The 12,763-nt window shown below is 39.2% G+C and overlaps 1 protein-coding gene across 4 annotated transcripts in view; it reads right to left on the bottom strand.

Annotated features, from left to right (window-relative positions):
• Positions 1–5,829, bottom strand: part of piezo2b (piezo-type mechanosensitive ion channel component 2b) — a 90,426-nt gene extending 84,597 nt beyond the window's left edge. For all 4 annotated transcript variants that reach the window (XM_013909813.1, XM_013909815.1, XM_013909816.1 and 1 more), the window contains exon 1: positions 5,254–5,829. In XM_013909813.1, coding sequence (XP_013765267.1) covers positions 5,254–5,317 — 64 coding nt within the window. In that variant the 5' untranslated portion in view covers positions 5,318–5,829. The remainder of the gene's footprint in view (positions 1–5,253) is intronic.
• Between the last annotated feature and the right edge of the window lie 6,934 nt (positions 5,830–12,763).

Below are 12,763 nucleotides of genomic sequence, written 5' to 3'. Positions count from 1 at the left end.
GTTTATTGTGTCAGTAAAACAAATAAATGTGAAGCTGTTAGCTACTTTTTAGCCCTTTAGCGCTTCAACAGCAATTACTTGGCAACTACTGAAAATGAATCGACTGTTTTGGCGAAACGTTCACTGGTTGCAGTTTCTCAAATATTCAGATTTTCCCCATTTTTCACCTACCAAAGAAATAAGGTGTTTATCACTGGCTTACACATTTTCCCTTTCACAATAATATGAATTAATTTACGATAAAAAATACAACCTGCAGTCACGCTTCCACTATGAATTTAGTCAAACCTCAGAACACTGTTTCAGTATTTAGGATGTAAAACCACACATGACACTGGTTTATGTAACACCTTCCCAGCATTACACACACAAACACATACTCACGCCCCATCCAGGCACATGAAGAAGGTCCTTTTGGTTTCATGATGTCTTAAAAAGCTTGAGTGCAAACATGACTTCCAAAAACCATTAATTGATGTATTGATCCATGATGCTCCTCATTTCCTGAAGCAGGCTGACCATCTGCACTGACAAGTTCATTTTTTAACTATTTAAGCAGCTCTGCTGTCTAAATAAAGTGACTCACACTCCCAGATGTGTATACTCTCTGCTCGGTTACTGTGCTCTGTGACATCTGCTTAATATTTCAAGTTTTTCTTAGTTTGTGCAAAACGAATGTAATAAACTGCATAGCTGCTTAAATTTTGTTGAGCCTTTTTAGGTCAGTGGAAGGGAGTCAGGGAAGAAAGTACACAGTGACTTAGTATAAAATGTGGACACACAGTCTGACCTCCTAAGTTTCTCATTGCGGTTATATCAACAAGCTCAGAGTTTACAACCTGGTCGGCCGCACGAGTTATCGTCTCAGTCACAGACATCGGCAGCTACTGCTCTTGAACTACTGAAAAATTACATTTAAATGCTGAAAATGGTGCTTTTATTTATCTTTGCACGCTCAATGGACCCATTCATCGACATTTGACTTGGCTCTGACTTTTCCCTTGCTGAAGCTGTGAAGTAAGAGCACCTTCAGGTTTTCTCAGTGCTCAGATGCAGACCAGCGAAAACTAACAAAAGTTAATAAAAGTTGTTGGGGCTGTCATCTTTGGGCAAATTGCAAACATCTGGGATTAGTTTCAAGTACGCATGAATGCTTGGCCTGCCACATGCCAAAATCACAAATATAATGACATAAATAGAGCACTATCATTATTGATCTTTTTTCTTTTCTTTTTCAAAGCTTTTTAGCAAGTAGGCGAGGGTTTTTCAGCCTAAGCCTCTCAGGTGATTGAGGAGGGAATGACTCACAATCTATCATTTTTCATTTTACACTGTTTTAATCCACCCACTTGAATTTTTATCCACATTAAATGTGGCATTAAACACTTTCTAAACCTGCAAATTTTCATGCTAACCCCATTAATCGTCTGCTCTGAGCTTTAAGTCTAAATTGGTCTCTAACCATATTTGATGTACAGATAATCCAAATGTATCTATATGGCTCTGCTCCCACTGCTAGCCTGCAGACACTTGACCGCAGCCTTCCTGACCATTTGCCTTTGCTGCATGACTCACCATTAGAAGATTTTAACACAGGGAATGAAAATAAACTGCCCTTCTTTTAAGACAAACCGGTTACTGCAAAAATCCCCATTCACAGTTGAATCGGGCTTTTGTCTCTTCCAGTTAAACCTACTATTACAAACACACAAAGCCTAAACACAGGCGAGCCAAACCAGAATTTTGCAACCAACTAATTTCACAGTTTTAGGCCTCATAAATGATGAAACGTGGCAGGAGATAAGACTGCGCAGTGCCAAGCGAAGCCAAGCACTGGGAGATAAAGGAGTAAAATGAAACCGTTCAGAAGAAAGTCATGAACGAGATACCACATCAGCTGTTTTCATCTGAGCATGAAACTAAAACTTGTGTCTATTATGATACCATGAAAGATATCCACAATGTCCTTGTACTACTTTCCAGATAAAATATGTTCAGAGAACAAACGATTAATCTGGGCTTCAAACTAACAGCGATCTTTATTATTAAACAACATTTTATTTCCTTCACTATTTGTTTGACCTGTTGGCAAATTGTGATGGGTCAAAGCTTTAACAGTTTAAAGTGATAACTTTACTGTAGATGGATTCTTTATTTTCTCAGCTCAAACACAAATATGTTCCATTTACTATCAGAGAAAATAAGGATATCATCTGTTTAGTTTAGTGTCAGATATTCTCATATGAGAAGCAGAGAAGGTTTTGTCATTTAAAAATGATTTAAGTGACTGGACGAACACAAACACACAGGTTGCTGCAATGTTAGAGTTTTACCTGCGTATTGCTGCCCTCTTTTAATATAAATTTAACTGCTTCAGACTTTGAGCAAAGCACCAAGAACATCTGAACGTCATGCAGTCAGCTTTTTTTTCTATCATATCTGATATTTTTTATTTGGGTGATCAATTTAAAAACTATTTTAAACTCAAACATTCATACACTGAACTATCGTGCAGAGTTCAACTGCAGAAGAATTTGCCTGATGTCTGATTCCTTTCTCTTTAATGGTTTCTGATAATAATAAAATTATTGCTTAATTCTCTCCAGCCTGTTTTTACCCATGAGAGAAAGCATTAATCTGTCTTTGCTTTCCACAAAGAATTTGCTCTGTATCTGGGATTTCACCTTATTTGGGCAATCTTCTAACTAAACATTTTATTTTTAAGAATATTATAGTTTTGAAATTGATGTTTACCCTAAACAGAACACTTTTTGCCATCTTGTCAAAGATTCTTAGTCAACATATCTGATGAAACAGCAGAGCATCTTCATATCAAAATACCACCTAAAGCATTGTGTTCTAGCGATGGCCACTGCAGCATCTGCAAACTGCACAACCCAGCTGACTAGCTGCTCCCTCTTTACGGTCACACCGCAGGTTCGATATCAGATCAGACATTTGGAAAAGTGCGTGCTCACAATTAAGTCCGCACTCCAAACTCTGCCAGTAAACACATAAACAGCAGCCTGTTTGATCAGCAAAACTCGAGCTGTGTGCAGATGTGTGTGTTTGTTTGTGTATGTGTGTGTGTGTGTGTGGTGGTGGTGGTGGTGGTTTAGGGGATTGTGTACACATGGGCCCAGCAGTTCTGCCGGATTCAATAGAGGTGCTGTCAGATGGCCAACAGGAAACACAGACTATTCAACGTCAGTAGGCAAGTCTTTCACTAGGACATGAGAAAAGTGTCAGTCTCTGCATATAACGCACAACTAAACATATAGTGCGACTGTTATGTAGGTGTTTGGGGTAAGATAACATCTGCTGCGGTGCAGTTCACTTCCTCTCAGTTTATTTGGCAGTGAGAAGCCAGAAAATTTACTTTTATATTTTATATCCCAAAGACAAAAACCAATACTGTCTGTCTGCTGATAGCATTTGGTTTCATGGCTTATTTATGGCAAGGGCTTTAGTTCTCAAAAAGGAAAGAAAATCAGCTGATCAGGTGACTCTGATGACCAAAAACAGCATCTGTCATCGCTGATGCTGTCTGTTTCTATATGTTCCCTTCTTTCCACTTTACATTTCCTCCATCCTGACAGTTAATGATGTGTACAGGCGTAGCGAACGCTCATTTGCACTTTGAAAAAACATAAAATATTAAAGGTATGTTTACGATAAAAGGGAAGGCAAATATTCTCTCCCTCAGAACCGCATTATTAATTCATACTGTTAAAACGACTTTCCACGAATTAATGGAGACAATGCATGGACTCACGATTGCTTTTGGAAATAAAAGGGGCATCAGGCTGTCAAATGATGCATTATAGTGGTACTGAGTGGGGCTTATCTATAGAAAGCATGCTGTTAGCTTTAAAAGTACCCCGCCCTCATAAGTCTTACACAGACACCACATTGGAACCTCAAAGGCAGTTAGACACTAATCACTTTTTGCTTGTGGCCTACCACAGGATTACAACTGAAAACGCAAAGTAAAGTGCATTTAATTCAAGGAGTCTGCATCCAAGGTGAGACTATGCCTCCAAATCTTCTCCACAAAATGCAAATAACCATCGAACAATGTGTCACCTTCAGTGAAATTCATCAGCTTTTCTAGGCAGATTAGTCCTGCAAAAAGTCACAAAATAAAAAACTCCAAAGTTTGACGGCATGAATCATCGTCCACATCTGCATAGCAAAGGAGTGAATCAACACGGCCACAGCTTCTTCCTTGGAACAGAACACTTTTCTCAACAAAGTAACAAATTCAGTAAACAACAAAACGAGGAAGCACAGCTGACTACAACTCTGAGGAATGTGGAACAGCTGAAGACGTGCAGCTCAAACACTGTCATCGAAATGTAAATGATAATGAATAACAATCACACTGTCAGCAGCCAAACAGTTCAATTACAACACTGATGATTCACTAATATTAAAGGAAAACTCAGAAACCACAGTGAAAACCAAAGATACGAATTACCAATAATGCAAAGTCTGTGTATTTAGTGTTGCAATACATGTTTCAGACACGAAAAAAATCAGATTGAAAGGAAATAATAAACTAAAACTTTGATGCTGTGATTCTGTATTTAGATATAAGTAAACATACACCATTTAATTCACATCAGTTCATTTTCACCATCAGACTTTTGTACCTGAAACACAGACACCATGCCTTTGGTGTGACTCTGCAGTCACTGCTGCCGGCTGTGTTTCCTTCATTACCTCCAATAAAAGGTGACAGGTGGAGGACATTGCTGGTAAATGACGGCTCTGCTTTGTAATCTGTGTTTAATAGCTGGTGCATGACTCTGTGCAGTCTGTCGTTTTTCGTTTGGATTCACTTTTAGAGGAAAAGACCTCGGCAGTGATGAAAGGTGATCTTTGACCTCCATCACTGTGAGGTCAATCACAAATCATATAAAAAAAATCAATGACATTTTCCCACAAACATAAATATGAAAGCTGCTCTCAATGTCCTGAACAAATATACTGGAACTGCGCTCTAATATATATGAGGCTTTGAATTAATGTCACAACTGATTTATATCAGTGTAGGAAGCCGAGACAACGCAGACTAGAGTATAGTTATTAATTAACATTAAATTTAAAGGTACAAGCACAGCACAGGGTGCGATCAGTAAATAAGCTTTATAGATATTATTAGTTTAATTACACATCCTTACTTACCATAGCCAATAACACAAAAGGCCAACAAAGATGTAAAAATTGGGTATTAGAGAGAAAACTCACCAGCTGCAAGACATACTGGGAGCAGTAACCTGAAGACCAACCCGCACACCACTTCAGAGGCCATGACTCGGGGCAGGCCGTGTTGAATCCAGGTAAAAGAAGCCGAGAACTGTCTCTCTAAGGGTTCTCTTGCATCCCAAACTCCTGCGCTCTGTCAAATCCCAGCTGGCTGCTCCAGACGGCCACATCGGCTCTCCCCTGGTGACACCTGGACTCTGGTTATTCCACAGTGAAACACTGCGCATTCACCAAGGTTCGCCTCATCAGCTCGCCAGAAAATAGTATCACCATGATAGTTTAGTGGCTCAAATGCTGTAAAGTCATGTTGACGCTGCACAAGCTGAGCAGCGGACTCAGGTGCGCAAACAGCTGCGCTGGCACGGCGCGTAAAAAAGCCGGACAAAGGAGCCAACAAGTCCTCAAGTCCAATTAAACCCCTTTCAATGCTAAACCACTTTAATCCTTAACGGATTACATAGTCTGTGTATACTTCTTAACAGAGGAGGAATGAAAGAAGACCAAAGAACAACCGGATAACGCTACCCTTCTTCCTTAGCCCCCGTGGTGAAATTTGACTTTCTGACTTCTGGTCCGGATTGTGTTCGCCAACAGGAGGCTACGGGACAAGCCTGAGATTGGCGTCGTGTTCAGCCAATCAGAAGTGCGCCATTGGTAGCTGATCCAGCCCCCTGCGATAATTGGAAGCAAGAGGTGGGACGCGGAGATGGATGAAAATACCACAAGAATGAAACGACAACGTGAAACACACGCAGCCTTTTATTAATTCTATAATTTAATTATATTAGTGCATATTTTGCTATTTAATCACCATTTTTAAAGTAATAAACACCAGATAACCACGGCCACGTCGAGGAAGATTTTATGAATTTCAGGGGGGAGACTTTTCATTATGACCTGATCTCTTCAGGTCCAACTGTTTATCGGAGAGAAACAGCGACGCCTACCGGTGCAGTATAACCACTCCAGTCTAATCCAGTTAACCACAAAAACAGGCCTGCGCTGTTTGTGCTTGCAGGCAGGAAAATTAATTTTACCGAAATGTTTTCAGTTCTTGGACAAATTCTAAACAATGTAAGAAAACATCTTCTCTAGTAACACGTAATTTAATTGCTGAGCGGGTAAACAAACATGATTTAAAGCTCAGTTTGAAGCCTCAGGATGCTTTTTTGAATTTCCAAATATTCAAACAAAAGGTTGGAAGCATATTTGCTGTTTAAATAGGATTTTGTGCAGAGGCAACTGCAGACGTCACCCTGTCAGATGGGTGACCCCTGTTCTTCACCTAAACTCATCATCTTAAAATACATTTTATGGCACAATTTTTAAAGATTAAACTAAACATTTTAAACAAAGGCCTAATAATTTGAGGAAATTTATTTTTAATTTACTTTTGAAATACAAAGACCCGTGAAGTGAAGTTAAAATGGCACATAGACTGGAAACTAAATCCAAGAATTTGCTTTTTGTGTCTCATTTGTTGCATCTGTACAGAAACTAAAAAGTGTGAGTGAGTGTAGGAAGATGCACAAAATACACTTCTTCCATTAAAGTTTCTGTTTGTATACAGAATACATTTGCGAGAGGTGTTAACAGATGTTTTAACCGAGAAAAGAGCCAAGCTACAGTGTCTGTTTAGTCTCCAGTATTTAAGTTCTATCTTAATTTATAACACAGAGGCAAAAGCGTGGCGTCATCTAATCAAAAGAAAGCGTGCAACTGAGAATATTTTCTAATTACACAAGTGACTAATGGGAAAAAAAAAAAGTGTCCCACCAAGGATCCTCCACAAGTGATGTTGTTGTGACAGCATTCATTGCTGGGACACTCACAAAGGCCGTAAAGGCATTTTACTAGTCTGGTTTTGGGAAAATTGTGAAAAGCTGATCTATATGGATGTGATGTAGAGTTTGAGTTCTGGTGAGTTCAACTGAAAACCACATGGATGCTGCTTCTGATTAAAATGATGGTAAAGTGAATGGTGTGCATTGATGTGACACTGAATTGACAGTTCGCAGGAGAAAGAAAAGAAGCATTTTTAAAAGTTTGCAGGTGCAGGATGCCATTTCTAACTTCCCAGTCAGCTGAAAGAGCCCGAAAAGAAACAGAAAGCTGTTTTCCTGACTGAACTTTCATCCATTGGGTTGATATCCGCTAACTGTTAGTGCTGTCAAATCAGTCAGTGACCCATGGTGTAGATGTGGGCACTGTCATCATGGAGGACTCCTATCCAGGCTGAAATGTTTCATCAGCCCCCTAAATGTTCTCTGCCAGCTCACAAAACAAGTTTTTTTGGTTTAATGTGTTTTTAATGGAGATACCTGCATTCATCATGATTCTCCATTCATTTATTCAGGTTTAAGTCATTAATGAGTCATCAAATCTCCATGGATGGCAAAATGTCATTAGGAAAGCTGCCTGGAGCTTCTCCAGCACTCTGAGCATGATGCACTGAAAGCTGGTGTTGACTCATTTGCTTGAACATAATTTTCTGAGTCAGATGTTTAATGTTAGAGGACACTGTAACTGTGGAACAAATATACTCAAAAGACCAATTAGAACTGTTTTGATAGACCTGGACACTGTGAAAAGCACTAATGTGGACTAAAAATAACAATAATTAAAAAAAAAAAAACATGTAGGAAACTGTTTCTTGTATTGGTTTTTCCTTCATTTGAAAGATATCAAAATTCATTTATGGTTACTTATCACCACAGTAAAGCAAAGGCCTTTAAGGCAAAGAGTGCTGACATAATGTTTACCTGTGTGTTAAACAGGGAAGAGCATCCAAGTTTAAACTCTGAAGTGCATTAACTTAAGAATAAAACCAATCAATAAAGCATGCTTTGATATGTTTAACAACTTTATTGACAAGGAAATGATCAACGATGCTGTTCCCCCTGAAGTGCATTATATATGAGAGCAAGGTATGATGGGAGTCAATGCTGAGCCAACTGACCCTTTACCTGGAAAAGGCAGAGCAATTAAAGAAGCAAAGTTTCTGCTTATGATGTGATGAATCGTCGTTTGGCCTAATAACCGAAATGGATTGGGTTTATGAAAATAAGAAAAACAAACAGCTGAGCACTGCTGAGGGAAAAGCTGCCCAGACGCTTCAATTTTCACTGGAGATCCAGAGCGGCTGGAAGGTCTGCAGTCAGAGTGACCCACGATGCCCCTAAGCTGCAGCCAGCAACAATCAATAACCAACCTCAAAACATGTCAGCGAGCCCTTGATTTGTTTCTGCCGTTTGAAGTCTGGACCTGCTGATCTAATCCCTCAGATGGATGCGAATCTTAAGTAACATTTGTCTTTGATCCATTATTTACCGAATTCTTGAGAGGGACTTATTGATAAACTCTTGGTTAAAATGGACTCAACAGTTTTACGCTGTGGCGCTCTGGGTCAAGTTGTTCTTGAGTCACTCACCTCAATTTTTAGGTCAAGATTGTTTCAAGAGCAACAGGGATAATTTTTGTTTATCAGGAGCCTGGAGCTCATGAGACCTCTAAATGGGCACCGTTTAGCTTAAAGACAGTGAAAGTGAGTCTCAAATCCAGAATATTTTTTAGTCTAGACTAAAAACTAAACACTTATGGCAGTTCTAGCAGTCCTGCAAGACTGCACTTTAGCACAGTGATGCTTTAAATATATTGTCATCTTAGTTTTGCTCAGAGCCAATTTGCACTTTTTTGTGCAAAATGACTTCATCTCTGCATCACATCGTTCGCCCTCTTCATGGGACATAAAATGTCACCACATGGCAAAACACTGACATATGAGGATTCAGAAATAACAAACATATAAACATAAAGATGACAAGTAGAGTCAAATGTTATGGCTATAGCATATTTAAAACAACCTCAGCTGACCAAAGTGTTTTACAGGTGTAACAAAATATACATTATTTGCAACAGTCACTAAATCAACATCGAATGTACACTAAAAATTCTCAAATAAACCAAAGTAAATAAGACTGTTTCCAAATTAAAGGTCAGGAATACAATGAATGCAAGTTAGAATAAGTTTTAAAAAAATGTAAATATGGATTATTTTCATATCAGAGACATGTTAATGTAAGGTTTTATTTGCTTTATTTATTTAGACAAGCTGAGCCAAGACAGTGACTGAGAAGGCAGATTTTAAAAAGCTAAAACTTGAGCTTTACTCACAAAATGTGGGTTCAAGGTTACAAAAACCAAGAAGATAAACAAAGCACAGAAAGAAGCCCGAGGCTGAAAAATACAAGAAAAAAAGTAAAAGTAAAACAAAGAAGCATGAATGACAATGAGGACAGTGAAGCCAGCATTTCTTCATCTAGCTTATCTGTCCTAAACTGGCTGACCTCAACATTAAAACAGTCTTTTACAATTTTGTCCATATCATTTCAGTTTAGCTCATGAGAAGCAGCCCTCCTCTGGTCTGAGCCTGATGTCAGGGTAAGATACTGAAACATTCCTGTTTTTGTATCGCTGCACTGATTTTTAGTTGTCTGACAGACAGAGTTCCTCAGATAACAGCGAGATTTATACATGAGTCTGACAAAAAAAGGGGGGGGGAAGTATTGTACAGCCCTCTGGTCAAATTTAGATCTCAACACTGAGTATTTGAGCTCCTGGTATTTGAAACTGGAGAATTTATATTTATGCTTTTCCTCCCGCATTCCTCTATATTTGTACATGTCCAGGAGATGATCCACTTCTAGGAATAAAATAGAGAAGACAGTCGATTTCAAAATGTTGCTCTAAAGCAGTGCTGACTGGTGGGACGTGGGGCTACAACAGGTGGGAAACATAGGGAGTGAAAGATTTTTGTAGTTAAATTAAAGATGAGATTCTTGATGACATTTTCACCTCTATTTAAATAACTTTAATTTTAATCATTGTAATTTCAAGGTTTAAGTAAAAGAAACAAACCAAAAAAATTATTCTTTTTTTAATTCTGAAGTAGGTTAAGCCAGAAAAAGGAGAATATGCAGATTTCAGTTTGCAGATTTTAACAGTTTCACAACCAAAAACGGTCCTTTCAGGTCAGCCTTTCAGAAAAATGCCTGCATGAGCATAGAATTAGATGGACAAATATCGATTATCAGAAGTAAAATCTAAGAACACAGAAAGCCACAGCACTGTTCTAAATCCTGAATATCTTTGGATTTTATTGCCAGTCTGCAGCAGCATTTGCCAAGACGAAAACACAAGTGAAAATGAAATTAGGGCCCAGATTGCTTCAGTATTGATCCACCAGTGAAATTCAAACTGTGAGCATGTTCAATATTTACATGGATGCACTTTCCATGCACTTTAAAGGTGCCCCAGCTTAAGTGGGCTTTTCAGTGTCTTTCTGTGGTGGCTGAGGGCAGATAGTCTCTTCGGGAATTAAGACTCATATGAAAACCAGATAAGTCCAGTTTGGATTCTGTCCATATTTTAATGCTGTCAGTTAATTTCCTGATGATTTGACAATCATTGTAATCAGGCTGCTAAATTTAAAGATGAAAAATATGTTTAATACATGTGATTTTCTTTGTCTGTGGTTATGTAATAAAATCAAGTTTTCAGCCATTCTGAAAGTAAAAGCAAACTATAACTCATTCTGGTGGGAAGGTCTTTACTTTTCTATGGATTTGATTGTCAAGTAAGGCTGACTGGGGAATGAGACAAAGACAAAGGTGGATAAACACATGGTCGCACACACACCGGTAAAGACAATTAGAACAGTCACAGAACAAAAACTGCAATTTGAGGTCAGATAAAATATAGGTGGTGTGTTTTGGGGTGGGGTGGGGGGGGTCACCCAAGAGTGGAGAGAAGCTGTTTAGGGGAACAGCACAGAGTCAAAACAGAGCGGCGGGATCTCTGAAGATTGAACATGTGGTCACTCATGGAGACAAAATCTCACTAGAAGCTGTGCAGGAAGCCAACGACAGAAGTGGAGGAGCCACTTGGCTTGTCTGGAGGCTGATAAGGAAAAACAGGTAGACTCATGTACCTCGGTGTCCGATCTGGCACATAAAACAGGCACTCTGTGAGGTGGTGTAGGCACTGAAAACAGTCTCTGGAGGAACTGGCGCAAGGGACAAAGAGTTGGAGAAAATCAGCTGGAGCCCCAGTGATTGAGAAGAGGCGCCATCTTTGGTTAGGAGTCACTGGTTGCCCTTGTATCAGACTGAGGCCATCTGAGCTCATCCAGTGATTCAGGGGTAGGTGGGGTGTTGTTCTCCCTCAGAGCAGGCTTTAATGCACAAAACCTTCGGGGTTACGACAGTAAGCATCACATTTCATACCTTTTGCAGTATTTTATATTAAAATATGTCATAATCTGCCAACTTAGCTGCAAGTATCTATAGATAGCTTGGAAATCAAGTTGATTTAACTGAATGACAGAGCAGCAGAGCATCCTTCTGAAAAGTCAAGCTTCTGATTTCATTATTAAACTGTCTTAATTACAGATGCGGCACCTGACAAGGCAAATCGGAAGATCTAACGTTATTTAACTCCCTGACTATGTTCCCATTTGTCTGTAGTGTAGGAGACCGACTCTTTATCCATGTTATTAGTGCGAATTGACTCAGGGTAATGGCATTCATTAACGGGCGATTGCAGGCCTGTTTTGTGTGTAATAAAGCTTCTATGGCCTCAGCATTTGAAAGCAGGAAGATGCTCGTGTTAATGCACATACACAGGATGTCGGAGTCATTGGAAAGAACTTACGTGTTGACCGAACATCACTTTGCATCCTGAAATATTTACATCCTTCACACTGAAACAGCAAGTGGCATGATGAAAGATATGCTGTAAGGCTATGCATTATTGAGGACTGTGTGTGCTTTTACAGGAATCCCAAAGCGGGGAAGAGTTCAGCTTTTAACAACCATGACCTAAGAGGTCAAAGGTCACTGGGACTTCATTCCTCTGGCCCTGCTGCATACAACAGTGTCTGTGTTTCGTAACACAATGGACTTCTTTGGAAGGGTGGAGTGTCTGAAAAACATGGAGAAAGTTGCTTCATGAGGAGGAGGAGTGCTGAATGTGCCTGCTTTTACAGTTTTTCTCAATTGCTTTGATGCAATTCTCACAGCAGGAATGTCATTCTGTTCTCAAAAAAGCTAGGGCATTTTTCACTATACAGACTCACCTGTGCAAAAGACACTAAAACAATCAAAATGTTTTTTTCCATTTGTGAAAACATGCAAAGCCACTCACTGCAACTTTGTGATGTGATGGATTTATTTGAGACTTTACAAAAGCTGAAATGGTGAAAAGTAATATGATATTTTTGAAACTGTGCAGTATGTGTCAGAAACAAGCAAAGAACATGTATACAATCTGAGAACATAGCACCAATGACTGTATACACTGGTCACTTTATTAGGTGCACTGTTCAACTGCTTATTAATCCAAATATCTGATCAGCCTTTCACATGTCAGCAACTCAAAGCATCTAGAATTATTGGTAGTGAAGTTGCTGCTGTCCTTCTGTCACAAATCACTC

Source organism: Pundamilia nyererei, unplaced genomic scaffold (genome assembly GCF_000239375.1).
Source record: "Pundamilia nyererei isolate P.nyererei 1_Seehausen unplaced genomic scaffold, PunNye1.0 scaffold00031, whole genome shotgun sequence".
Taxonomy (NCBI): domain Eukaryota; kingdom Metazoa; phylum Chordata; class Actinopteri; order Cichliformes; family Cichlidae; genus Pundamilia; species Pundamilia nyererei.
This window is presented reverse-complemented; position numbering and strand designations above follow the sequence as displayed.